Source organism: Struthio camelus, chromosome 3 (genome assembly GCF_040807025.1).
Source record: "Struthio camelus isolate bStrCam1 chromosome 3, bStrCam1.hap1, whole genome shotgun sequence".
NCBI lineage: Eukaryota > Metazoa > Chordata > Aves > Struthioniformes > Struthionidae > Struthio > Struthio camelus.
In genome coordinates, this window is record NC_090944.1 from 34,291,870 (window position 1) to 34,318,777 (window position 26,908).

The 26,908-nt window shown below is 45.2% G+C and overlaps 2 protein-coding genes and 1 long non-coding RNA gene across 5 annotated transcripts; 2 read left to right on the forward strand and 1 right to left on the reverse strand.

Moving 5' to 3' along the window:
• Nucleotides 1–2,035: 2,035 nt before the first annotated feature.
• Nucleotides 2,036–16,749, forward strand: LOC104145493 (glutathione S-transferase-like). The gene is made up of 7 exons (XM_068937368.1): nt 2,036–2,302; nt 7,405–7,481; nt 7,573–7,675; nt 10,784–10,925; nt 11,967–12,098; nt 14,359–14,771; nt 16,624–16,749. The coding sequence occupies exons 1-6, from the start codon at nt 2,295–2,297 to the stop codon at nt 14,482–14,484; spliced, it is 588 nt and encodes a 195-aa protein (XP_068793469.1). The 5' UTR covers nt 2,036–2,294; the 3' UTR covers nt 14,485–14,771; nt 16,624–16,749.
• On the reverse strand, nt 8,373–20,056 carry LOC138066700 (uncharacterized). 3 transcript variants are annotated; one of them, XR_011140093.1, is made up of 4 exons: nt 17,383–20,056; nt 13,366–13,429; nt 10,751–11,121; nt 8,373–9,082 (listed from the first exon to the last, which is right to left on the reverse strand). It is a non-coding gene; the product is annotated as an uncharacterized lncRNA (long non-coding RNA). The 3 variants fall into 3 exon arrangements; XR_011140094.1 differs by lacking the exon at nt 17,383–20,056 and adding an exon at nt 15,470–16,598; XR_011140095.1 differs by lacking the exon at nt 8,373–9,082 and having other exon boundaries at nt 10,712–10,851; nt 10,967–11,121.
• Nucleotides 20,057–20,174: 118 nt separating this feature from the next.
• On the forward strand, nt 20,175–26,802 carry LOC104145499 (glutathione S-transferase-like). The gene is made up of 7 exons (XM_068937361.1): nt 20,175–20,235; nt 21,450–21,563; nt 22,623–22,674; nt 23,854–23,986; nt 24,841–24,982; nt 25,935–26,066; nt 26,388–26,802. The coding sequence occupies exons 2-7, from the start codon at nt 21,477–21,479 to the stop codon at nt 26,514–26,516; spliced, it is 675 nt and encodes a 224-aa protein (XP_068793462.1). The 5' UTR covers nt 20,175–20,235; nt 21,450–21,476; the 3' UTR covers nt 26,517–26,802.
• Nucleotides 26,803–26,908: the final 106 nt, after the last annotated feature.

Consider the following 26,908-nt stretch of genomic DNA (forward strand, 5'->3'; position numbering starts at 1 on the left):
TACAGGATTTTATTTTTAAACATATGCTTATTTTAAATATTTTGAAGTGATCAATTTTACTTTTGTTAGAAACTGCCCCCTACCAAACTATTGTTGCTCAAAATCAGATTAAAATAGAATTAAAAGTTCTATTTTCCTCCCTTACATCCCCCTTTGAAATACAACAATCTAACTTCAGATTTAAAAAATCTTCATCAGCCTTAGTTGTAGCAGTGCTCGTAAACTTAGAAGGTTCCATAGCACACACCACAAACCAAATAGAGGAAACATAAAAGTTAATATCAAAATACAAAAAGTCACTATAATACATGAGCTATTTAAGATACATTTTTCATAATACGGATGAAAGTTATTTTTCAGTTGGCCTTGAAGACATGATCTTGAAGACATGATCTTGCATATTTCATGTTTATGTAAACCATTCTTTTGACCATGCTGCAATATTTAGTTCAATAAAGGCTAAAGGATCTAAATAATAAGGTTCTATGTACTGCCTTGTAGTTATTTTAAAGTATTGCAGACTGCAGGCTAGATCTCTATGAAGATTATGCTCCTCTTGGGCATGTCCATGCTGATATTTAGGTTTGTCCTTGACATCATCCTGAATTAGCATAAGTCATGTAAGACATCCTTCCTGCCTGTGGGCTAGCTTGTAGCCCACGCTGAAGCTGTTGTCATAGTGTTTCTCTTGTCCTGAGCACATCACTAAAAGGCATTCGAGGTTCTGTCTCCAGCACCGCTAGGAATAAGTCTGTGGACTGTTCAGCAGTGTCTGAGCTAGTAAGTAAAATTGGCCTGGGATTGCTGTGTGACCCAGCAGCCAATTGGTATGGTGAAGCTCTATACAGCCAAACTCATTCCCCAAGACGGGGGGCCTCATGCCAATTACTTATTGGGAATGATCCCTTCCCCACACACTGTCTGGGCACCGTCTGAGACACAGCTAGTTGGCATAGGCCAAAACTGTTAGGAATGCCACTAAAATTTTACCTACACAGAGAGTGGTATGCCAGTGCTGTCGTCTGTGCACTGGCTTTTTTTTTTTTTAATTGCTAGCATAAATCTTTCTCGGGCTTTTCATTTAAGCTCTGCTCTACTTGGAGGCAGCACAATGGGTGTAAATCAGGATTAGGATTACTGTTTTCAAACTGCTAGTGGTCTGGATAAGTGCTAAACAGCTTGCAGAGATGTGTAGGAGGGCCAACAGAGGCTTGGTTAACCTTATACTCAGGAGTTCAGGAGAGTTTCCAGGACAGAACTATAGCAGTCACTGGAGATTTACAGTATGAAAGGGCAACAAGCCTGGGCTTGTGCAATGCAGACTCGTCCTAGCTATTCATGCGGACTCTAACCTTTTATCACAGGGCGGTTGCACTTTAGTTTAAAAGTTTGATAAAAAAAAAAGCTTGGGGAGAATCCTTCTACCCTGGTTTAATTCTGTAGGGGCATTTAGTTACATAGCTTGTCCCCACCTCTGAGATGACATCACTAGTTGAGATGAGGTACAGAGCTCCCAAGCCAGCTGCTTAGTGGTTTGTGAGCATCACAGGCAGGTAAATTTTGAGATGTCTTTGTTCTTCTACAAGATACAGCACAGAGAATTGTGTCCATGGAGCATGGTGGGAACTTGACTTGCCAGAATTCCAGCTCCTGATTCTTGTCAAAAGTGGTAGTGAATGGTTTATGCATTATTTAAAAAAATCTCCCTATGCCCGATCCAAGATCACTGAAGTGATACCTGGGCTCCATGCCAGCTGCCTGAATACTCAAAGGTGTGGTTTACCCAATGTTTTATAAAAGAAACTAATTTTCTTTTCTATTCTAGAGGCTTAAAGAACAACTAGTCAAGTTATAGATAAAAGTAATCTCAGGGATACACAGCATTTAGTTGTCAAGAGAATCTTATAAATTATATTGTGAAATGCTGTGCCGGAAACAGAATAAATACAGAAGAAAGCAAAACAATCTTCCTGGCAAGCAGGAACATGTGGAAGGGGAACAGCAGTGAAATTGGATGTGACCATGTTCAGCAGATCCAAAAAGCATCAGAATAGTTTGCTTGACCTCTCATCCTCGAGCCTCAAATCAGAGACCGCTTCTTCCCCTGCCTTTGCCATCAGGCCTGCTTGCTGCCCTCAACAGCATTTTCGACTGCGGAAGGGACAAGGAGGATAACAGTTACTTGTACGTTGTCTGTGGTCACTGCTACTGAACCAATCCTCACACTCAGGTACATCCTGATATCAGAAACCTCAAAAGGAGGAATAAATTCATCTTGATTGAATCCTGCCATCATGGACAGGTAGGAACAAATGCTCCCTTCTCATTCAGCCCTCCCTACCTGCATAAGCCACACTCCAACTGTAGCTAAATCTACATTAATGGTTTAGGCATGCTTGGCACTAATGGCTGGCACTGCAGCCAACCAGCATGGAGCCGCATGCATCCACACGATGTTCTCACCTTCCAAAAGAGGGTGCTGTACCCAAACTGCCTTTTGAGAACAGTTCTGGGCCTGGGCTGAGCTTCCGAGCCATACTTGGGAACTTTCTGGGAGGTGCTAACTGATTTGGATATAGAAAGAATGCAGAAGGATATATTTAATGCTGTGCTTTATTCACTGAATGATGAACCTGAGAGAAATTTAGGCATAGACGAAGCCTACAGAAGCATCATATAGTTGTTTTTTGCCAAGACCATTAACCTCTGAAGCACATAAATTGCAAATTTCCAGGAAGCCTCTAGTAAATGTGCAACCTCTGGAAGGCACTGCCAGCACTTGTCAAGCCCTACAAACCATTACAAAACCACAACTGTGAGGGGAAAAAACAAAACAGCAAAACATCACATCAACGGTCTCTACCAAAAAGCATCTGTAGCCCAGAAAGCCCTGCACAGTTTCAGATAGAGAGCATATAAACCTAAGCCCTTGCAAAGGGGCACTGCTTTACTACCAGCTTTCAAACAGGTTGTTATGCACAGCAGTGCACCATGTCAGTGAACAGTAACCATGTGTCCCCCTAGCCTAAGCAAAATTTTTTTATTGTTTTAACTACAGAAAGAATAGGTGTCTTTCAAGGCTGAGATTGCCTGTAGAGACACCTAAGTTTGTCCTTGCTCTGCCACCAAATTGAGGGAAAGTTAAAGCCAAAATACTCATTTGTGAACTGGCTCCTCCTCACTTTGCAGTAGCACAGCTGGGAAACCATGAGGTGTGTGCTGCTGCTAGCTGTCAGGTATATTTACACACACTACATATACATAGATATACTCACACACACTTATACACATACATATACACACACATCTATATCTATGCTTTGGGGCTGGCACCTGATGTGGCTGCCTGAAAGAACTCTGATGGGACAGCAGTTGAGAGCTCTCTGTGAAAGTGCTGTCTTGGCCAGTTGAGGGCATTGCCTGCTTTGAGAAGAAGGAAACGTTTGCAGACAGAAAAGTCAGCCTTCTGCCTCGGGTGTGCTAAGTTTCTCCCCTACAGGTGAGATGTGACTTGTGCATGTTGCTGACTTTCTAGTGAGATTTCTCTCTCTTTCAGAAAAGTTCAACAGGCAGTAACGGGAACTGTTTGTGGTTGATCCCTGGGCATGAGTCATGGAGATTTTCAGCTTCCTTCCAGTACAGACATCAGAAACCAAACAATAACTCCTGGACGGGCAAGGCAGCATAGGGCCAAGGACTGGCATGCCTTCCACAGGGCTGGTCCCCTCCCAGGCTTCCCTTATCCTTCTGGAAATAGGAGTTTGAGGCAAAGGAGTAATTTGCTTGGGATTTCCTCAAGATAGCTACCTAGAGACTTTTGTCTTGAGATTCCCTATCTTGAGAGGATGCGCTAGTATAACCATGGCTTTAGACTGACGAATACAATTTCGATGACAGTTGGGGTTCTGTGAACAGATTCTCACATTAGCTTCACTAACATCCCCAAACCTATTTCCCTTCTGCTAGCCTCCTTTGTGTCTGTTTACATCTACTTGCAGTTTTGATAGTTTCATCTGAAATATAGGTAATTAAAGCTGAAGCAGTTACATTTCATGGAAACAGGGCAGGCAAATCATGGGGTTTTTTTCCATTGCTAACTGAGCATTAGCTATGTATATCCAGTTTGAAAAAGTAATACTATGAACTGAAGACATGGGTTCAGCTGTGTCATAAACTGCCCACCTATTTTTTATGCCAAGTTATCACAAACTGCGTGTATATGTTTGTTGCAGGCAAATTGCATTTCAAAGTAATCAGGCACTGTTTTTCCGTACTTTGGGTATCTTTGCTGTACACCAGAGCACTGGAAAGGAAAACCTAGGTTACTGTTAAAAAGTTAAAAAGGGCGGGAAATTTTGGTGGTCATTCTTTAAACAGTTACTATTACCCTGAATATAATGCAGAAAAGTCTGTAATTTTCTCAATATTTTAAAGCATCTCACCCTTGTGAGGCGTTTGTGAGATACCCTTGGGGTGAAAGCCCCGGTAATTCCAACAGAAGAACTTAGGTAGGTGGCCTCTGTAGAAACTATGAGAATACCCGCATGGCATAGTCAAATCAGCAAACTGAAAAAGAGAGAGTGAACTGAAAAAGAGAGAGAGTTTCTGTTTTGGATGGCAATTTTCAGATGTGTGTGTCTTTAAGTTTGGTAGCGCCAGCGAATTTGCAATGGGTGATTGTCTCTCTTATTGGCTATGGGTGGAAGCTGCCCTAGCTGTAGGAGGAGCTCCAAAGTTTAAAAACCCAAGGGAGCTTGTGAGTATTTAGAGAGGCTGAGTCAAAGCCAGAAGGTAAGTATTAGCTTTTCAAAATTCCTTCTTCTTAAAATATTGGAGCTACTGTTTATAGTGGAGCTACCTCCACATATATTAGGCCCTCTACTGAGGTACTGAAACTCCTCTGCTGTCTTTAGTTCCTTTGCAAGGTAGGTCAAGCATGACTTGATTGTTATTCACTATTTGGAAGTTGCAGGAGAGAGAAAGGAGGAAGAAATAAGCTTTTTAAAATTAAGAAATGAATCCTGTAGTGTAGCTCAGACCTGAGAAGGGCAGGCTGCAAACCACTGAGGGAGGGGAGGTGTGGGAAAGTAGAAGTGAGTACGAGAGTGGAATGAAAGCCCAGAATCCAAGAGTGCTTTCTTCTGGGTCTGAGCATGGAAGCTGGCCCTTTTGGTATGCTGTACTCTGCTCTCAACTCTAGCATTAAAGGGCCCTTTACACTGAAATGTGGGTAATGCTGTTCTTGAAAGTCCATCCTTTGCTGAATGACTCCTACATAACAGAGAAGCTTCAGAGAAGTTCAGGAAAAGCATGTCATTAAAGCTCACTAGGAAATAGGATGGAAATACGGAGTTTAGAGAGAAGCAGTATAAACACTTGTAGGTAGACACATTTGTTTCCATTCAAACCGGAAGTAACACTAATTTCTGGGTTTGCACTGGAGCTGTGATGCTGTGAGCGTGACTGCAGCCAGGCAACATGAAAGGCCCTCTTGTTTGCCTCCGAGCCCCAGGCTGCCTTTGCAGATGGGCACGTGGATGGGCACTGAGCTGGATCTGCCCTCCCCTGGGAATCTCAGGTGGTACCAGGCACACAGGCAGGGGCAACGGAACTGAGCCATCAGGGCTCCAGACTCAGGCACCTACATACAGGTGTCCATATGGGAGCTAGATGTGCCAGGTCCCTTTATAGTCCATGGAGATATTCGGTGGATCTAGAGATGGAGAAGACTACCAGAACCAAGTCTTTCTCTCTATCAGAAGCTCAGGACAAACAAAATCCACTTATGGCTGATGGGGTTATGCTTCATTTTAAAAAACAGAACTGATGACAGATTTTGATTCTCCATTTACCATTATTCTTGTCCCATAACTTAATGCCATATAGAATTTCTTGTCCATGTAAAATGATTCCTAAAGCTTTTCAGTCCCTCAGCTTTTGTTATGTAAACAATGCATGACTTTCCAAGAGGATTACATTTCATATATTTAGTGTTGCAGAATCTTTTCCTCCAACTAGGAAAGCCAAAGTCTTATTTGCTATAAGTTTCTGCACATTACAAGGTGGGGCAATATGTGTTGAAATGATATGGATGCGATGTGTTTGAAAAATATGATAATGTACGAGGCAGTATTAGCTGTTGTGAACTACGTAGATAAGCTACGCTCATACAGTAAAGACTATTCACACAACATATGCAGAATCTAATACAACCACCATCTTACAGGCAAAACACTCTAATTATCTGCATTATAGAACTGGTGGTGATAATTTCACTTTCATATATATTTGGATTATATTGTCTACATTGCCAAAAATATCCTTGGTTATCATATTAACATGACTTGATTCTTGTCAAAATTACTGAAGGGAGAATTCCCAATCTGATTATTCTTTAAAATCAAGTTTTTGCATAGTAGGTTTTATATATTCTTTGTTTTAAATACACTTAAAGCACTGTAAAATGAACAAACCACATCACTAGAGCACACGGAATCTAATTTGAGTGGGAAATGCAATGTGGCTGGAATCATGACAGTGCAACAGGCTCAGCACTGCCAGCTTTGGCTTTTAGCTCTAAGAAAATTGGGATTGTTTGAAGTATGTATATATATATATATATATATATATATATACATAAATATGTATATATTTATATTTTTTTCAGTTGGGCACTCTACTCATTGGCTTCTGAGGATGCCAATCATGTCATTTAGGACATGATTAGGAGACTTATTTTTAAGCTTTTTTCCCCAGTCCTGAGCGTACGATAGTAACGTCTTGGTGGAGGGGGAATGCTAGGCCCATTTTTTAGTAACAGGCCTGCACGCCTGCCATTGCACATGGCATAGGGAGAGGCGTGCTGCGATGGCAAGCTTCGGAGAGCCTCCCTGCAAGGGCCCGCCGATGTGCCTGGGCACGTGCAGGGCTCCCGCAGTGCTGGGGACACTTGCAGAGGTCGCCTGAAACCGTGTGGCCAGCTTCCAGGTCTGGTTTTAAGGGAGGCTTCAAGGCTGCCCTTAAGCACGCGCTGTAGACAGTCAATAGGACTGCCAAAGCAGCTCAGCCTGTTTCAAGGAATAAAAGGGAAGATTAAAAATGTGTTTGTTCCTCCTTGAGGAAAGAACTGGGTGACCGCTGAAGCTGCACAATGCACTCCACTATCTGCCACGCAGAACTAGGCAAATTTCAGCCTAGCACTGAGGGTGATTGCAAGGAGGGTAACTGAAATAACTTTCCTGCGTGACTTTGTATAATTGTCTTAAAATGCAGCAGGGTTCCGCCTGTAGTTCTGCACTCCTATTGCTTGTTTAAACATGTGTGTGTGTTTGCTTGTAACCATAAAAAAGCTTCTTACCAGAACTGGGAAAGACGCTACAGATCTGCATCTCTTTCCTTTCCCAGCACGGGCTGTGTGGTGTCACTGCTCCATCTCTCGCGTTCTCTTGTAATCCGGCTGAAGTGCAATTCCAACAGGCCAAGTGAGAATAGAAGGTTCCCCCTCCCCTTCCCCCCACCCCCCCAAAATAACGGCATTTACACCAGCTCTAGAAGACGCTCTTTTCTGCTTAGTATTTTTCAGGGAACCAGGAACTTGGAAGCACGTCTGCGAAGCCCAAGCTCATCTACTTCAGTGGAGCCGGTCCGATGGCTGCTGGCAGCAGCCGGGGTGGAGGTTAGTCAGTGCCGAACACGCTGCTCCGGACTGATGTTCTCCCCGGCCTCCGCAAGGAACAACTTAACATTCACACAGAGGAAAAATGGCTGCAAGATGCTGGCTAGATTCATTTGGCTAGTAGAACTGGCCGGCATGTTTGGCACTACCCTGTGTAATGACTAAAGTTTGGGAAACAAACTCCGTGGAGGAGACTTCTTTTAAAGGCTCCTAAATACTGAGCTTGCCAGCTGTGCAGAACCACCGTAACTCATTTAGCTCACAGTTACGCTGTGTATAAGGGAAAGGAGGTTGTTGACGTACAGGTTCTGGGGGGTGGGGGGGTGTTGAAAATAGCTGATTTGGCTTGTGCTTCCCTTTGGCACTGTCTTCTTCCTGCAGATGCCTGTACCCTGTTTCTACCTGCATATAGGTTATCTGTGAATCAGTGCACTGAGGTGGAAGTGGCCAGGCCCCCTGCTTCTCCTCAGCTGTGATCCTCGGGGCATCTGCAGCCAAACAGTGCTGCTGAAGAGCCCGCTCATTCTCTTTAGTTTTGCTGGGCTGTTTTCCTCGGGGTTGTGCAGGCCCTTACAGACAAAACTTTGCAATAAAGCCATGCAACATTTTTCTGTCGTTTTCCAGTTTGAGGAAATTTTTCTGGATACAAGAGAGCAGTATGCAAAGTTAATCAAAGGTAAGAATCTAAGGGCTGAAGCCTTGCCCATCACGGTTGCTCCAGTTTAGCTAAATCTGGGGTTAAAATTAGTTTATTTAAACCAGTGCAAACCTCCAGGTGTTTACGATTAACCCAGCTTGCACCTTGTAGCGGTTGTCTTCATTTGAAAATGGCTGACGTCCTGGTCTTGAGCACCCTGCTCTCTGTGGTGCCAAATAACTCCTATGAGCTAGGAGCCATAGCTTTTGTGACTATGTCTGTAGGAGGAAAGTCAACAGGGCCAGGGAACACTCCTATTTAGTGCAACTTCATTATCCGTGCCATGGAATCGTTAGCACGGTCCCTGGCACACCTTGGGTCCACGGCAAACAGCACTCTCCCAAGCAATTCCTAGGCACGATTTGGGAGCTGGCCTTGGCAGGGCCCGTTTCCAAGATGTCGTTTAGACGTGGCCACCATGCTCTCTAGGCAAAGAGCGTAGGCTAGAGCGAACGAGGCCAGCGTGTGCCAGGAGCCTGACGCGTTGCTGAGTTCACTGCTGCAGATGTACGCACTCCGTTGCCATCAGTGGGACTAAAGGATCCTGAGCCTCACAGAGATAAGCCTCTGAATTAATGGCCTGTGTCCCAGTAACACCAACATTCCCAGGAAAGTCAGTTCTCCATTGTGTCAGGTGCTGTTTGAACACGCCAGTGACGGTCCTTCTCTTTATGTTGCAAACACTTAAGGAAACGCTTCATAAGCTAGCGCTGTATACAGGAGCAACAGAAAAGTAGGCACGTGTAAACAAGAATTGCCAGTGATTTGGTTATCAAAATAGTATAAGTTTTTAATTGCAATTAGAGACAAGAAAGCAGCAGCTAAAGGAAAGAAGGGTGGGAGGAATAGTCAGCTGCTCGCTTCCCAAGTCATGGCAGAGGTGGATTTGAAGGAAGATAAGGTAGTACTTGCTCAGATGTGATAAGGGAGATCTTACTCCGTGGGAGTATCAGCTGAGATGACTGGGGAGTGCTAGAGGCCAGGAATTTTTAGCAAGTTTTAGGCAGGGGTTGACACGACAATAAGGTATGAGGCCAGCTAAACAGGATGAGCCTGAGCTATGAAGCTTCTGCCAGAGAAAAAGACAGAGGGAGCCAGCAGAGACCTCTGGAAAGTCTGACAGGGTCAAAGCAGCAAGCCACAAAGGCTTCCTCTCAACCGAGGGAGTGACATACAGCTGCCTAGGAATCTGATGTCAGGGGACGTTAAGTGCAGTTTAAAGACACCAGATATTGCCCTGCATACGATAGCTCAGGTTTTGAAAGCTCAAAGCTGAATTTCCTTCTCAGAGCTAATTAATCCAGACCGAGCGGTGCAATCCCATATACTGTATCCAAACCAGATACGTATCCGTGTCCAGAGAGGAGACTTATACGGTGAGGAAAAGGGTAAGGGGGTTTTATAAAGAAGTTCAAGGGCTCAGGTTTTTTTATACATACCTACAGAGCAAGAAATTAAGAGGCTGGGAACACAAAGAGAAAAGGCAGGTTTTAATCCAGTGGCTTTCCAAAGGAAACCGTGGAACATTGCCAGCTGCGGGGAGCAGGACCGAACATGAATAACCCCATGTTACCTCGCTCTCTATTTTTTTTTTTTTTTAATTTTTTTCTCTTGCCTGTATGGCTGTGTTAAGGGTGGCCTATGTTGAGACACTACTGCATCGTTAGAGTAGTCCCAGGCATGATTTTGGCCCATGCCAACCGACAGTTTTCTAAGCAGTTCCCCAGCGCTGTCCAGGATTAAGCCTGGGCCAGGAGCTGTTCCCAACCAGCAGTTTTCCTATGGCCAGCTGGTCTGGAGGCCAGAAGAGTTTCACAGCATCAGCATGGCCAGACCTGCACCAGGTGGCCTGAGAGCGAACTAGCCGGGCTCAACCTGTGCGTCCACAGGTTGCCCACATGTGACAAGCGGTATGGCTGGTCGCTCTCACCCAGCGTTCGTGCGCTCTGGGTGGAGGCATCTTTTGTGTCACAATGAATGAGATTTTTCTGAACCAAAGACAATGATTTGTAGCATGGAGAAATTAGCAGATTCCGACCTGCTGGTCTGCCTTTGTTGTATGGAGCCTGCCTGGTTACGTGAAGTGACCTCCGTATTCCATACGACATACATACAACAAATTCAACCCTGTAAATTCAGCAAAATGAGTGAGAAAGGCTAACCCAATAAAGAGCAAGCTCCCCAGCCTTTGCTTAGGTTTTAACCACTGCTTCCGAAATGCTGTTAAACAGAAACCGGCCTTTAGTCCTTTTTAAAAATATTAAGCTTTAGTTTATATTTCGGTTTGGCTGTGCGAATTGGTACTATGGTGGTGGTATACAGCTCCTGTAGAGTTGCTCCAGCCAATCTCTGGAAAACAGGTGAAATAAATAACTCACACGTTTGTTCTTCTTGTCTTCTGCCACCAATAGCGTTGACATGCATGTGGAAGGAATAACAGATCTGATGCACACGATTATGATGCTTCCTTTCTCTCCACCTGAGGAAAAGGAGAAAAAGCTCGCCTTGATTATGGAGAGGGCAACACACAGGCATTTTCCAGTCTTTGAAAAGGTAAGTGCCAGTGAGGATGTGCCTAGAACACGTGTTCTTACAATTATCAAAGAGTTTCCCAATAATAAGAACACGTCAGTGGTGCAGGTTAGTTCCCAGTCCTCGGCTTTCTCCGCTCTCTCAAAGAAGGCGAAATGCTGCAGGATGGTGTCTCTGCTTGCTGGCTTGTGTTGTCAGGGCTGTGGCACTTGAACGTCTACAAAGCAAACAAAGCGACATGCTCTCAGCTTATGCTGCAGGTCTTTTCACTGAAGTAAAAGCAGGCATAGCTGGTACTTTCTTTTCCTCAAGAGAAAATTTCCACACTTGTTCAGCTATTCTTAATTTTAGTTTGGACATTTTCCTTAGAAGAATGCGAAAATCTCTTGTGAATAAATCAGAGACAAAATCTCATTTTATAACTGCTTTACTAAAACAGATTTGTGTGTCCTGCTTGCAAAAACAGCAAACCAAACCCATATGACTCAGGCAGTTACAATTCTGAGCTGGCGACATTTCTCACTTTTGTAACGTTCATCTAGTTTTGATGGGGAACAATCATAAAGGCTGAACGTCTTAGAAATTCCTATACATATAATACTATGATTCCCAAGTGCAGGGGCTCTGTTTGGTTAGCTAGCATAATTTTGCATTTCTGAGTTTGCTTTCTGGTTCAGTATTGGACATAACTGTAAACGACATATGTAAACGACAGTTTTATAAATTCCTTGAGTTACTCTGCAATCTCTCCATTGCACCTATTTCTAAATCTACGATTGTTCATATATTGTCTAGTTAAGCCGGCGTTTTTGTCCTGTTCCCAGTGCCTACCATTATTCATCATTACCAAGGGACTGAAGCTTGTAGGCTGCTTACTTCAGGAGTTCAGATTTTTTTCCGACAGATGCCAAGTGATTTAGGCTGACAGCCTTCCAGCTAAAAACTCCGCCCTGAAATCTCAGACATAATTTCTGTTCAGCTCTAAGGCTGCGCTGTGAGGCTTAGTTGCCAGTCATCGAACGTCGTTCTCATCTGTAACCCGCTTTGCCTTATGTTCCACAGGCTTTGGAACAGCACGGCCAAGACTTTCTTGTTGGCAACAGAGCCAGCTGGGCAGATATTCAGCTGATGGAAGCCATTTTAGCAGTGGAGGAGAAAACACCTGCTGTGCTGCCTGAGTTTCCTCAGTTGCAGGTAATTCTGACTTTGAACATCCAGGAACTACGCAGAACAAAGACCTCAAGGATTTCATGAGAGAGAAATCCTGAAGTGATTAGCCTCTCTCCAAGCCACGTAAATCAAGAGTGTGGGCGCTTTTGGGAACGATCATTATCCAGATGTTTGTTCAGCGTCAAACACAACAGGGACTGGATCCAGCTGGTTTCCTGTAAGAGGCTGTGCTCCTAATCCCGCTCAGGCATACCCATCCCGCTTTGAGTGGCATATACCTCCTCTAGCAGGAAGAAACGAATGCCACCCCAAGGGAATCGCTGACCTAAGCTGCCCTGTTCTCATTGTCCTACTTCCTGACAGTGGATGCTGTCTAACAGATAACCAATTAAGTCTGTGATATGAGTTGAAGCGTTAGGATGAGGTACAGTGTGCCATTTTCTCCACTGGCTGGTACTACAATTTGGGGATCGCATTAACCGCACTTCACACTTCTGACTTAAGTAGTGTGACTAGAGAATCGAGTACTAGCAATTACCCACAGTTTGATAATCAATTCTTAATGCAATTGAGGATGAATTCTCTGCCTTTGTGCTATGTTCAAAGTCTGGAACTAAGCAGAGGTTGAGGCATTTCTGCTGTGAGATTTGGCCAGGAATCAGAAGCGCAGCAAGCTGTGGAGCACTGCATGGGTTAGCCTGGGGCATGACCTGCCGGAGTCACAAAGAGTCGCCGGCCAAAGTGGACCCAACTATTCTGTGATGAAAAGAAGCAGACAGTGCCCGTTAATCCTCCCTTGTGCCTGTGGTCATGGAAATAAAGCAGCCCAAGTAATGCAAATTTGGATTGAGGGTGCCAGACTTGAGGTCATGCTTCTTTGTGCTTACAAACTATGAGCTTGAGTGGTGCGCTCAGAGACTTTGGCTTTTAGCCCATTAGCAAAAGAAACAATTCAGCATTAGGTTATAGCAGAGCTGGGTTTTCTGCTTGCAACTGCTGAGGGAACGGTTGGGTTTCTTTTTGTTTGTTTGTTTGTTTTTAATCTCAACACTGACAGTTTAAGCCTGAATGTAGTGTGACAAAATGAGGTACTTGAGCCACAAAGCAGGCAGCGGTTCCTGGCAGACTGTAATCCATTTGCAGATGTGCAGTCTCAGAGAATTCTAGCCTCCAGCTCCCACCTCCTGTGCTAACCACCGGGCATGGGCAGCCTTTTGCTGAAGCCATGTCTTGATTTGGGGAGGTTTCCTTCACTACCAGCAGAGAAACAGCTGCTGAAACTGGTGCTTACCTTTTTTACAGTTTTCACTTTTCTTGCTCCTTCTTCTTGTATTTCCCCCTTATCCTTCCAGTGCCTGTGAGGGAGAGGAAACTCTGGTCATACCTCTGCCAGCAAGAACTGGCTGTCACTTTAGGAAGCTCATCCCCTTAGTCCCTTTGTTAGAGGCGGTCCTGCTGTATAAAAGATGGCTCAGCTAGGCATTCTGGCTCTCTAGCCGCCAGAAATCTGCATCAGTGTGTCCTCTCAGACCGTCCATATAGTGAGAGGTCCCAGAGAGCTTGACGCAGTTGCCTTAATATAAGCATCTCTTGCCACTTGAGATGCCCAAGTCTGGCGGGGCCCTAGTCCTGGCCTCCCGCCGCTGCTCCAGGAAGGAACAGGTCTCCCAGAGGTCCCGTGTTATATCTGCCAACCCCACGTAGATCACTGGCTACCCTAACGTATAACAAATAGCACTAGAAGCCTCTACTGGACAACGAAGGTGAACCTAGGATGCCTCCAGCCATTTCACCCTCACCCATGCAATCCTGGAAGTGCTGGGACAGCGCAACAACAGTGGGCATGCTAAATGTAAACAGAGCTCAGATACTTATATACAGTGGTAAAAATGGAAATGATGTTGTAAACATATCTTGTGGTTTGCCTACAGCGTAGCTGGCACCATTAAAAGCAGCAGTGGGGGTCATGAGCTCGGTTAGTGAACGCGTACCTTTAAAGTATAATCTGTCCTGCTGCCAGATGTTGAGCTCTTGCCTTCAGTTTTTTCAGGTGGCAGAGATTTAGATATTGTTCTCCAGCACTGCTTTCACTGATATGAGCAGACTTTCTGCAGTAGCTGGGTCCTTCTCTGGCCGAACAGAAGGCGACTTGTGCGCACACTGCACAAGTTACCAACGTTGGGATCTCTTCTGTCAGCCAGGGGAAGTCACTGCTCTGTGCAAGCAGCTGTGCTTATTACTGGAGTAGTTGGAACTTATCCTTTCCTCTGTTTCTATTTTTCAGGCTTTTAAAACGAGGATGAGCAACAGGCCTGCAATTAAGAAATTCCTGCAGCCTGGCAGCCCAAGGAAACCCCCACCAGATGACCGCTATGTAGCAACTGTGCTGAAAGTTTTGTCGGAAGAATGAATTCCACATTAACCTCAGTAAGGCCCAAAATACTAAAAAAGCCCTAAAGGGAGTAGGCAGCTCAGTAAATTAGTACTGTTACAGTTGAAACCAATCGTAAAAAAGATTATGAAGTGAAATGAAACAAACTTCATCCCTTTAGAAAGAGGCTGATGCAGTGCTAATATTGTCAGAAACTTGCCGCAGAAAACCTGCTCTGGATGAAAACGGGCTTCAAAATAAGAACTACGGAAGAGAAGAAAGAAGACGACTCACTGAATCACCCAGCCTTTAAAGAAATAGACTTGGTCAGTAGCAACTTCATCAAGTATTTATGTTACGTTACTTCTACAGATTTCATGAGGGAAACTTCTAAATTAATTGTTGTTTCATCCATGTTACGAAAGCCTAATCTCTCTGTGGCAGGCTCCTTGGAGTCTCTAGTTCCCAGCTCTTGTCTAGGGATCAGCTCCTATAATCGTCCATGATTTTCTTCTGCTGTGTTTCTAATGTAATTCTTCCCGCCATCCCTGTTCACTGTTCACTAGAGTCTGTGCACCTCTTCGTATGATGAACCTCTCCAAAGGATGGGGAGGGCAGAGCTCTCAAACAGGCCTCCGACAGGCTCTCACTCCGATTCAGTATTTGCTTGTGCTTCTTTCTGTGCGTTAGCCTGCCATTGCTAGGGACTCTCACCTCCTTCCTAGCTCCAGTTCTGGGCACAAACAGCTAGCTACCTCAATATCTTAATAACACAAAAAGTGCCAGGGTCCGCTCTCTGCCTTTGAGGCCTTCTACATCCTGTTAAAAACTCTTATCACCCAAGGCTGGGCAGTCGCATCCAAACTGCCTGTTGGGATTGGGCCCTGAGCTGTGCTGACCGTGCCTGGGAACAGCCTGGGGGGGTGCAGCAGGCAGGGGCCGGTTGCCCTCCAGCGACCTGCTACCCATTTGGTAGTACGGGCGTCGCGTTGCAGTGCCCATGCTCTGGCGTGGCCTCACTTACTGGTCTAGGCATAACCAAAGGTCTTTCTCCTCTTCCGGAAGCTGTGCTGCCGCTGCCTGTTCTCGTTCTGCTCACATCTGCACTCTCCTTCTGTGGGTCGCCCTGCTTGGCTCTTGCTTTGAAAATCTTTTTCTTTCTCTGTCACCTGAGGCTAGACCCACAAGAACAGGTTAGAGCCATCCGAGCCCCTGACTCTAAAACCCATTCCCCCGTTTAGCTGCCGTCAAATCCCAAAGTGCTTAAAGGATAAGCACAGGTATATATGGGCCAGCACGTTAAGACCAGGCGTACATGCTGCTATGCCCATGTTCGATGTGACCTCTTGGAGAACTCCAGAGCTAAAACCTTGAGCCTGAGCTGCCACTTAGCACCAAGTGCAATGGGGGCAGCCCAGCTGGGCTGCTCCTTTGGCTGGGCTGCGTCTCGCCCCGTGCGCAGTGGGCTCAGAGCTGCTTCAGCCAGGCCTCTCTGCACGGGTGGGTGAGATTCACAGCGGTGCACAGGCAGATGAGATTTGCCCACTCAAGGGCATCTTTCCAGACTGGTTTTCATGACCATTCAGGCTACAAACATACTCCCTTTTTAGTAAGCGAAAGCAGCAGGTGCCAAGCCGTTGCTTATTTCCAGAAGCATGAGTTTCACAGGAGAAGTACCTTGAGTTGCTTGCTTGCTAGCAGCTGGCACTGCCATAGGCGAACTGCCTGCAAGGTGAGCGCGGCCGAGGTGCCGCGGTGCACACTGCCACCCTGTGCCCCTGGGCAAGCCTGGCTCTGAGGGGCCACTCATCTGCCCAAGAAAGCTGCTCTATTCCTGGCTGTGCACACAGACCACCTGCTCCGGCTGCAGCTTACAGCAGTTGGTGTACATCTCTGTGCAACCAGTGCTGCTGCTGCTTCTCCAGACTGAGCCACAAGAGTTTCCCGGTACGGAAAAGAGAGGACTTCTCAGAGGACAACCCTAGGAGGGTTTCTGCATGCCTGGGGGAGGCTGGGTACATCAAGAAAGGCTTTGGGTAGCAGCTTCTGAGCAGCTTCTGAGTTGCGCAGTGCAGTTAGTAGCTACAGCAAGGTGTTTGCAGGACACTGAGCTTGTTTTGTAATTCTAATGGTTTTGTAATTGTAATTTTGTAATCTCTCTAAACCATACGTTAAAAGAGGAGGCCTTCAGGTGCTAAATGCTCTGGAAATCCTAAAGTAGCTGGCATCAAAGGCACGCTCATTTCTATACCTACATATGGACCATTCCCATGGGGAGAGAACCACATCCAGGGAGGAGAAAAGTCCAGAGGAAGTGAAAACAGGGAGTAATCTCAGGTAAGTAGGAGAGTTTGGACTTTGCCGAGAAGATACAAACTAAGGCTACAGACTAAGCGGGAGAGAGAAAGGGAACAAAAGAGAGGGAACTGGAAGGAAAAGTGAGAGCGGAGGATGTGCTTCTTAGGAGTTTAATATGCTGATAGGTGGACAGAGGACTCTAAAAGCAACAGCCATCAGGTAACACCCTATTCACAATCCCTCTGTCTGCCTCCCAAGAAAAAGGCAGGAGTCTGATGTTGTCAGCTAAAGAAAGTTACTAATTGTCACCTGGCACCACAGTGGTGTTTTGGTTTTGCTTAGGCATTTGTTATTTAAACCTCCACATAAGAAACTGTTGGCAAAAATACCTCATGGCCCTAAAATTCAAGCTCTGTAGCACACACAGCACTGGTCTGCTTCTAGGTAACCAACTTTCTCTTCTTGAAAATGTTTTGAAAAGCAGCTAATGCCTCTCAAATACCTGAAGCCAAGTGGTAAGTCAGCAAGAGAATGCTAAGGAAAAGAACTTGCTTTTTGCTCGTTTCTCTCTTCCCTCTGCCAGGCTACCTTTTGTACACATGTTCCTGGGTTTACAAAATCATTGCATAGCATACTTACTAGGAAAAATATCCCGTCCCTGCGTGGCTTGGAGGATGTAACTCAATTTGGAGATATTTTCCATGGCAGATAACTTCTGAGCTGCATTTTTCAAGCATGTGGAACGCAGGCAGCTCCAGTTCGGGGAGGGGGGAAAAAAAAAAAAAATCCAAGCCCTTATTTTAAACGATATGAAACGCTGGTGCGAGATTTTACTTCTGCAGCAAGGCAGGCCTGGGCATATCTCAGCAGGTTTAATTAGTACAGTCCCTATTCCCCCTGCTAATATATTAAGACACAACAGTTTGTCTGTGTACCTATTTCCCTTACAAGTATATTTAAAATATTTGCTCATAATTTCCAACACAGTCTCAAACCAACTCTGAGGCGAGTCTGCTGTGCTGTGTGTACAGAGGAAAATCCACTGAAGCCGATGACAAAACATTTTCCCCTGCTGTGACAGGAAATCAGTATCGTAGATGAAAAGCAAAATGTGTGATTTTTAATTTATCTTTTAAGCTAATTACCCCAAACCTTGTTATTTTAAGGGGAAAAAACCTGGAAGCAAGCTGGTGGCCTTCAGCAGCAGCTAGAGAGAATAATCACTCCTAATTTATTAGGGTAGCTTTGAGATTTCCCCTAGTTTTAATTCCTGGATGGTCAGTCTGAACCAAGGAGTACTTCAGAGATCACATGCCTTCAGGCATGCAGATTAGAAATGACACTTCTACAGTATTTTCTAAAATACTTTACAAGCTCGGTGAAGTGAGATTTCTCCTGACTAATGTTCCTAACTGAACCCAGGTTTTCTTACCTTGCAGTCCTGTGATAGAGTAGACATTCAATCCTTGCAGAACTGGTTGCTAGACCAGTTGGGGTATCTACTAGCGTTCTGGGCTTAATCTTGGTCAGACCTACTAATGATTAATCCAGCCAGGCTACCGAAAAGAGTAAGTCTGGACTTGTGCAAAAGTACAGACGCGCATCCGTGCACAGGTCTCTGTAAAGACAACTTGCGTCTCCCGCATCTTATCCTAGATTCTGGGTCCTGTTTGTCTAATGAGATTGAAAACACTGTTTCCAACAGTGTAATTGGATCTTTTACGCTTGAAAACACTGGTGCTATCAGCAAACTTCAGAACTCTCAGAAGTCTTGGGGGGAAAAGAGCCATTTCTCAAGCAAACAGACCATTGTTATGCAGAGCTCTGTTTCATTATAAAACATGAACAAATTAGGTTTAGTCTGGGCAACAGCAGCAAACTAAATGTGGGCGGCTTGTGCTTCACCAGTGATACCATGAAGGGGCTTCCATTGCACTACTGTAGATGCCTGGTGCTGCCCGGGACGCTGTCGGGGCACTGAGGCACCTGAGCGGGACTGGAGGGTGAGATGTGGCACGCAGCGCAGGGCCGTGCTCTTCTGGAGCTGCAGCTGGAAGTCGGTGGGATGCCCGAGGACATACTAGGTGGCATGGACACCTCTGGTTCGGTGACTGAATCCTACTGCAGGCTTTAAGAGCTTGAAGAGAAGAACTTCCCAAAATGTAAGAAGGGGACAGAGGGAAGACCTAAAGGAAATAAATAACCTGAATCAGAAGGCAGAGACTATAGGATATGCTGTCAGTTAAGAGTCCTGTTCTGGGGGCCTTGGCTTTCCTCACGGGCTCTATGGGGTACAGAGGGAGGTGTACACCATTTGGGGACTAGGCACCTCGTAAAAGACAAGACATTGCCTTGGGGACCATTTCAATGCCTTGTCCTTCTGTGGGCCCAGTTATAAATAATTCTGCTTTTTTTTTCCCTGTCAAGCATAGAACGTGTTGGTCTAACAGGCACCATTGGTGGCGACTGATGGGAAGAGGATCGTTTTCAGCTGCATAGCAGCAAAGCACTTACATAGCACTTTCCCTTCTATAGGAAAGACCTTGAGGAGAGAGCCCCGTACTGTAACACCACCATTTTTGTTTGATTGATAGGCTACAATTCATACAACCTCGCTGTGTAATACAAGAGGAATATTCCAGCCCACTATTAGATTCAGTGTGAATCAGCAGATTTTCATGTAGCACATGTTGACCTAACCTGCAGGTGATGTTTACAACATTATTAACCAGCTAGATTAGATAGGCAGGAGGGTGCAAGGGAGTTAATGCCGAATTGGCTCTTTGAAGTCAATATGGTTATAAGAAAGCAGTCAGGAGTGCAGAGGACAGTCTTTCTTTGGATACTGGTCTTCATTCACTGTCCCCTGGAGTTATATCAGCAGCATGCATCTTCACCAGCTCAAACTCAGGGAAATCTCTTTGATGGAAACAGAAAAAACTTCTATGCCCAGGAATGAAATTTGGCACCTGGATCAATGTTAGGCAGGGATAAATGTCCAGAGGGACTATCCCCCACCAGGAAGGAAGGGAAGGACGCTTATGTATGATTCAGGCTGAATTAGTTGATTAGTAAAGAGGCAATTTGTTAAAAGTACAACATCATAAAACACTTAAGTAAAAAGTTGGTTACTATCATAGGTAGCTTTTTTAATCTTGGGAATTTTTCAGCTGTTTTGATTATTTTTAACTAGCAGCTAGGCTGCTAAACGGTGAAAATAAAAGGCATAAAGTTTTCTATTTTATGTAGCTCAGATGTTCCAACTGATCATTAACTCAGCTCTGAGGCTCACATTTGTACACAGTAAGCTTAGTGAGGTATTTCTTTTCTGTAGGTGAGCAGTGACTAAGCAAAACTGTTTCAGTTGTTTAAGAAAGAGGAGTTTCCTCTCTGCGCGGAACTGACTCATTCTCTTTGTAGGAGGGGCTACCGAGCTATATAACTTCAGGGCAAAGCTACTGAGAGCTTAGAGCGACTTAGGCTGCGTGCAAGGTAAGCTTTGGGGATCTCAGGTATGCGTAGGGAATTACTGTACCCTGAAAGTAAAGTCAGTGAACTGGGTTTAACGAATTAAGTACTTGCACTTGCTTTCGTTGCTAACATGGTTATGTGCATCAAACGTTCACTTGTTAATTAGCTGCTTGCTAGGGGTACCACTTAAAAAAATATGTATTTTGATCTCAGAATTGTGAAGACTGCTTCCTGTCACCCCCTTCTTCTTCTTTCAGAGAAGATGACAGGTTATTTACAAGGGGAATATATTTTTGTAGGCATTTGTTTTTTGCTGCTGTTAATGCTCCAGGCGTATTGTTGAGATGGTGTTAATAATTGTGACACTAGGATAAACGGGCTGCTGTCTACACATTTGCTGCGAATGAATGCACACGGACCGTTTCCTAACGGGGTGGATGGCAGTGTGCCCACAAACAGCTGTTGCTTCAACAGCTCTGTCTGTGTTTGTTTTTTTAATTGTTGCTTCTGCTGATAAACCTTGGACTGGTGTTGACAACAACTGTCTGATCTCTTAGAAACGTTTGATGTAGCACAAGTCCAAGGAAGAAGCAAAAAAGAACTGGCAGTACACTGAGTAAATGTTTCACTTTGGCTCTGCCTGTAGTAAAAGCTATCAGCCAATCTCATATTGCCAGAGATAATATAGAATTCTAGGTCTTCCGGTGCTTGCCTGAAGAAATGAGAGGAGTGGAGACTGTTGTAAGTGAGATTGAATGCTTAAGTGGAAATCCCCATCACCTTATAATGGAACATAACGGCTCCTGGAGAAAACAAAGAATTCCTGAGTTTGTGTTGTGTATCTGCTTAAACAGCAGACTGGGTGTCCTGAGAGAATGTCAACATAAACAGAGCGGTGTATATCGCACACCCTGCTCTTTGGTGAGAGCAAAACACTTTGGCAGAGGAGGGGTGTTCAGCAACAGGATCTGCTTGCTCTCTGGCATGAGCCACTCATTCTCAGTACAGTTCTGCTTAAACAATCCACATGCATAAAAGACACCTTAAGGCAAAATAGTTCAATGCAGCCTGTCAATATAGTCTAACTTTTTATCTCCTGCTAGTTTGATGAAAGTGCTGGACCATGAATCATTGGTTTCAAATGAGACGGCTTTCAATGACGCTTTAGAACCAGTTGAAGACTCAAAAACAGCATTCTGACTCCTTATTCTGCAAAACTTTCTTCTCTGCTCTAGATAGTAGGAAACCAGGCGCTTGGAAACATGTCTGGGAAACCCAAGCTCCACTACTTCAATGGACGAGGCCGAATGGAATCAATTCGGTGGCTACTAGCAGCGGCTGGAGTTGAGGTTTGCCTATGTTTTTTATACTAAGAGCATGCGAGAAATACATATTTTTACTGTCCCTTATCAAAACTGTGACTGGCCAGCAGCAGGTTCAAGTTCTGTGTTTAGTGCACAATGACGACCAAGTCAGCATTGCTAGTTGTGAGTCTTGTGGGACCATGTTACTGCCTATTACTACCCCACTCACCATTAAAAACAGTTAACGTCACCACTAGCTTACCCCAAGTAGCAAGGCAGGTTCCTATCTCACTTCTAACCATCACGTTCCAAGCCTACTATTAGCATAATGAATGCACCTCCCTGTAGCTAGACAAATGCCTTTTTTATAACCACAGTGGTAGACCCTGGCTTTTATCTTCTGATCATAGGGGTTCAGCACTTTCAGCCCCGATGGACATTGGGGTTTAGCTAGAGGCCAGACTAGTGTTTATAGTCTGCCTATTAAAATGTAACTTCCCCTGGAAGGTACTGCCTTATTTAAAACAACCAGTAACTCTTCTCAACTCCAACCATTTCTGATATTAAAGCGGCAGAGGGAGACAGCTTGGGGAACTGTGCGTTTAAGCGCTGTGAGCTGTTGTCATGGTGACAGGCAATGAGCCAGAAAGCTGCGGAGGACACGCGAGCCTTTCTCTTCCTCTCCCCTCTTCCCAGCTCGTGGCAAAGCAGCTCTAGCACAGTCCTGCTGCCGCCGTCTGAATTTACCTGTCCTCCCTTCTCCCTGCACCATCTCTTGCTCCATTCCTCCCCAGCCCTCACAACAGGAGCAGCACGGTCGGTCCTACTTTGCCCGGAAGACAGTGCTCTGTGCCTTCTGGAAACCTCTGCTTTAGCCAAAAGCTTACCCGCGCACAAACATGAATCGCAGGGGAGGGGGAAGAGGAGACGATGTGACAGAGGCAAAATAATCTTTGAAAGATGCCACTTTCAAAGATACCATCTGGTTCATCTTTTCAAGAGAAATTTCCCCAAAGCAGAACCCTCTGGTCCCTGGTTGTCTCATGCAATGCAGAAGCAAGAACAGGCCGTGACGACGTGACTTTTCTTCTCTGTTTCCTGCAGTTTGACGAATGTTTTCTGGAAACAAGGGATGACCTGCTAAAGTTACAGGAGAGTAAGTTTCCTTCACTTTTTACTAATTAGAACTGCTTGTCTTAGAACAGCTAAGAAGTCTTATGTCTCTTAAGAAGAAAATCTAGATTGGCTTGTCCCTGAGCTATCGCAGATGCACACTGCAGCAAGAACACGCTGCGGGAGATGATACCATCCACCCAGTCGCTTCAGTCTTATGACAGCACAGTGTCTTGGGGTCAGCTCCTCTTGAAATTCATTAGCATTTTACGTTGCCTACAAAGCTGTTGTTTTATAGTCCGTATGAAACCAGCTTCAGAGTTTGGAGTTTAACCGGTACCTCTGCTGTGCTCCTGGTTTCCCAAGGCAACAGCTCACTTGGCTGCTCTTTAGCTTCCATCTCCGTGGGCTGGAGATTTCCTTTTCCTCCAAACCAAGTTACATGTCTGCGCTCTTCCAGTTCACCTTGGCTAACCCAGGAAGTCAGAGCTTAGGTTGGCATTTGCTGGTCCTGCTCTCCTTTTAGAAGAATGAGTTGATCCTCCTACCACCTGCAGTATCTCCTGCTTCTCAGGAAGCACAGCAGTATCTGAAGACGGGAGCATACTAATAAAAACATGCCCTGAATAGCAAACAGCTTCTATGCACGCTTGCCTTCCAGTGGATCCAAAGATGGACATAACTGATCAGTTATTTCAGACAATAAATGTGATCCCACAAAGCAATTGCTCTGACTCGCTTCTCCGATCAGTTCTAGTCAGTATAGTAGTCACAAAGATAAGTATAAGCATTTATGCTGGCATGCATGTTGGCAAGCTTTTAAGTAGTCCCTATTGCCATAATATACAGCATGAGAGAAACTGGCTTGTGACGGGTCAGCTGGGCCAGGTCCTTCAGTCCTTCCCATCTGTGTCAACCTCAGTGGACAGTCATCTGAGTTAGGACCAGGCAGTGCAGGGACTTGTCCTGATTCCTAAAAGTTCTGCATCTGGGTGCTTCATCAGCTCGGAAGAAACTTTGAGAAGCTGACTGCTATAGCATTAGATTAACGTCTCACCAAGACACGGTTCTTCATTTTATGGTAAGCTTTTGCCATGCCCTAATATGAGAGTGAGGAAGGCTGTCTCAAACCAACAGGGATCGTTAGACACTCTGCCAAATACCCACTGATGGTACTCATTCAGGGGCTGAATGTCTCTTTATCGTGTCCCTTTTACTCTAGGTGGAGCCCTGCTGTTTCAGCAAGTGCCCATGGTGGAGATTGATGGGATGAAGCTGGTGCAGACTCGAGCTATTGGCAGCTATATAGCAGCAAAGTACAACCTCTATGGGAAGGACCTGAAGGAGAGAGCCCTGTACCGTAACAGTACTACCTTTGTTTGACAGGCTCCAATGCACACAACCTTGCCGTGCAATACAAGAAGAATAGTCCAGCTTACTATTAGAGTCAGGGTGATTCAGCAGATTTTTCAGGTAGCATGTATGGTACCTTGCCAGCAGGTGATGTCTACAACAGGATTAACCAACTAGACTAGACAGGCAGGAGGGTGCAAGGACCTGTGTGAAGATCAAAGCTCTACGTAGCGGTCAGAAGAAAGCAGTCAGGAGTACGGAGGACAGTCTTCCGTTCTGATGTCGCGCTTCATTCACTGTCCCCTGGAGTCAGCAGCAGCACGCGTTTTCCCCAGCTCAAATTCAGAGAACTATCTTTGATGGAAACAGACAACTCCTCTGTTTCCAGGAACTAGGTATTAAAGGATAGGGCTCTCAAGACACATGGCGTTGGCCTGAATACGTAAATATCCTGACATGCTTCAAGCTAATTAGCGCAAGTAAACACATTCCAGGCTGTTCAACAGGAATCGCATAGAGCCACTCTTTGACCTCTGATTTGCTTTGTAACATGGGTTTGGCTGACATACATGCCACTTTGCTGGCACAGCTGCTTGAAAAACTTACTCTGGAGGAGTATCACCACTAGTGGAAAAAAAACGGGAGGGGTGTAGCACTTTAGTTTTGGTTAGGCATATTGCACTTGTCTTTTGTCTCCTCCCAACACAGATGCTACTGCACTTGGCGGGGGAAGCTGCTCCACGCTACGCACACTGGAGAGAAGAGATGTTCCGAACATTTCAGTCGGGGCTATGTCAGTGCCTCTTGTGCTGTTTGGACCTTCTGTGAATTGACCAAATCAAACTTTTTCTTCCAGAATCGATATGTATGTGGAAGCATTAACAGATCTGGATGAGTTACTCATGCACTATGCTTTCCAACCAGCTGATAAAAAGGAGCAATATCTCGCTAATACTGTGGACAAGGCCACAAACAGATACTTCCCAGTCTTTGAGAAGGTAGGTGGCAAAGATGTAGCACCTTAGTTAATGTTGATTTCCTGAAACTCCGTCCTGGAGCTATGCATGCAAATCGCATTCAGGAGGATGGAGAGGAAAAACTACCCCTTCAGCGTACATGCAATGTCTTGGGCAAGGCAGGCTGGGGAGGAATACAAAACGGACAGAAGATGCGACAAATCCGGGAGAAAGGCAGAGCTGCAAGGACACAGGCTAGGTTGAGCTCCCCAAATAGCCATGTGTCAGGCTGTCTGTTGTTTCAGACAAAAGCCACCTTAGCATCGTTTTCGATGTTAAGTTTCCTCCTGCAGGGTTTTCAGTTCTGCACCCTCTGTAAAAGCATCTGTTTGCTATGTGAAAGCATTATAGTTCCTTCTGTAACAAGAGGGAGGGCGGCTGAACCCGAGGCAAGAACCCGAGGCATGGGCTACCCAGGGAGAGTTCGCCACACAGTATCGCCCACATTGAAGAGGAAGCTCATGAGCAGTAAGGGAGGTGCCCATATTTTGGAAGAGTCTAAGATATTCTGTTGTGCCTCGAGCTGAATTTAAGCCGCTCCTGAATTTTGTGCGGGCATTTGCAGTGATGATTGTCTTCCCGCAGCCCTGAGCCTTCAGCACAGAAGTTCTGCTTAATGAGGGTTACAGTAGTGAAAGGAGGAGGGCTAGAACTGAGCCATCAGAAAAATCGGCCTAATACAAAGGACTGATACATAATGCCTAGGGCCCCCCCCCCCCCGGGGGGTCAGATTGTCCGTTCGTACTACAGCTGTGCTTATTGCATTGCCTTGTTTCAAAGGTAACTCCTATGCCGTGTACGACCTTGCTTTGAAAATACGGTGTTGGTTTAGTCTGCTCTGGCTGCACACACACACACACACGCGCGCGCGCACACACACAAACACCCAGAGAAAAAGTTGCATTTACACCTGGTCATTGCTCTCTGTTTCCAGGTTTTGAAGGACCATGGACAAGACTTTCTGGTGGGCAACCAGTTTAGCAGGGCAGACGTGCGATTACTTGAAACCCTTTTAATGGCGGAAGAGTGCAAGCCTGATATACTTGCCAAATTTCCTCTCTTGCAGGTAATTGAGTAGACAGTTTTAATGGGAAGCAAATCAAAGCAGAACCATTGGTTTACATCGGGTGAGAGACAGCGGGGAGTGGGAGGGTAAGGAAAGACAAAGCCAAAATGAAGCATCCTAAGTGATGTTAGCCTGCCTCCTGTAGTGGTGGTCATTGCCTTCTTACACCACTATAGCCACCAGGGCTCTGAAAAGCATAACAGGACAAAGCATAGAGAGTCTGCTGATCAACCCACAAGGTTACTCTTATGGCACGGGTAACATTCAAATGTCTGATAGTAACCATGGTTCTTCAAAAAAAGTGCTGTTTTGTTTTTCTAGAGTTTTAAAGCAAGAATAAGCAATGTCCCTACCATCAAGAAATTTCTGCAGCCGGGCAGCCAGAGAAAACCACCACTACAGGAAAAAGATCTCCCAAAAGTGATGAAAATTTTCAATATTGGCCAGTGAGCAGCAATCTAAAATCACAACCACCCTATTGCATTTTCTCTGTGTTTCCTGAGAGTGGCAAAGTGAAATTAATGAAAATAGTTAGGAGGTTTTTTTGATCTCTCCTTCTCTAGCTAAGGATTGGGTTTGGCCTACTGTAAACACTTCCGAAGTAAATCTGCTGGAGCACACCAGCACATGAAATGGTTAAATGAATTATGGGCCGCACTGGACAAAGCAGGGATGTCTTAAATTATTGATTTTAAGAGATTACCTGAAATAAAGTCTCACTATTGACATTTGAAAACATCTGAGTAATGAGCGTTTGCGGCCCGTTATATAGATAAGGGGTCTCTCATTCTGTCTTTCTGTTATTCCCAAGAGTTGCTTGAGTATGAAGAGAGCTTAGCCCA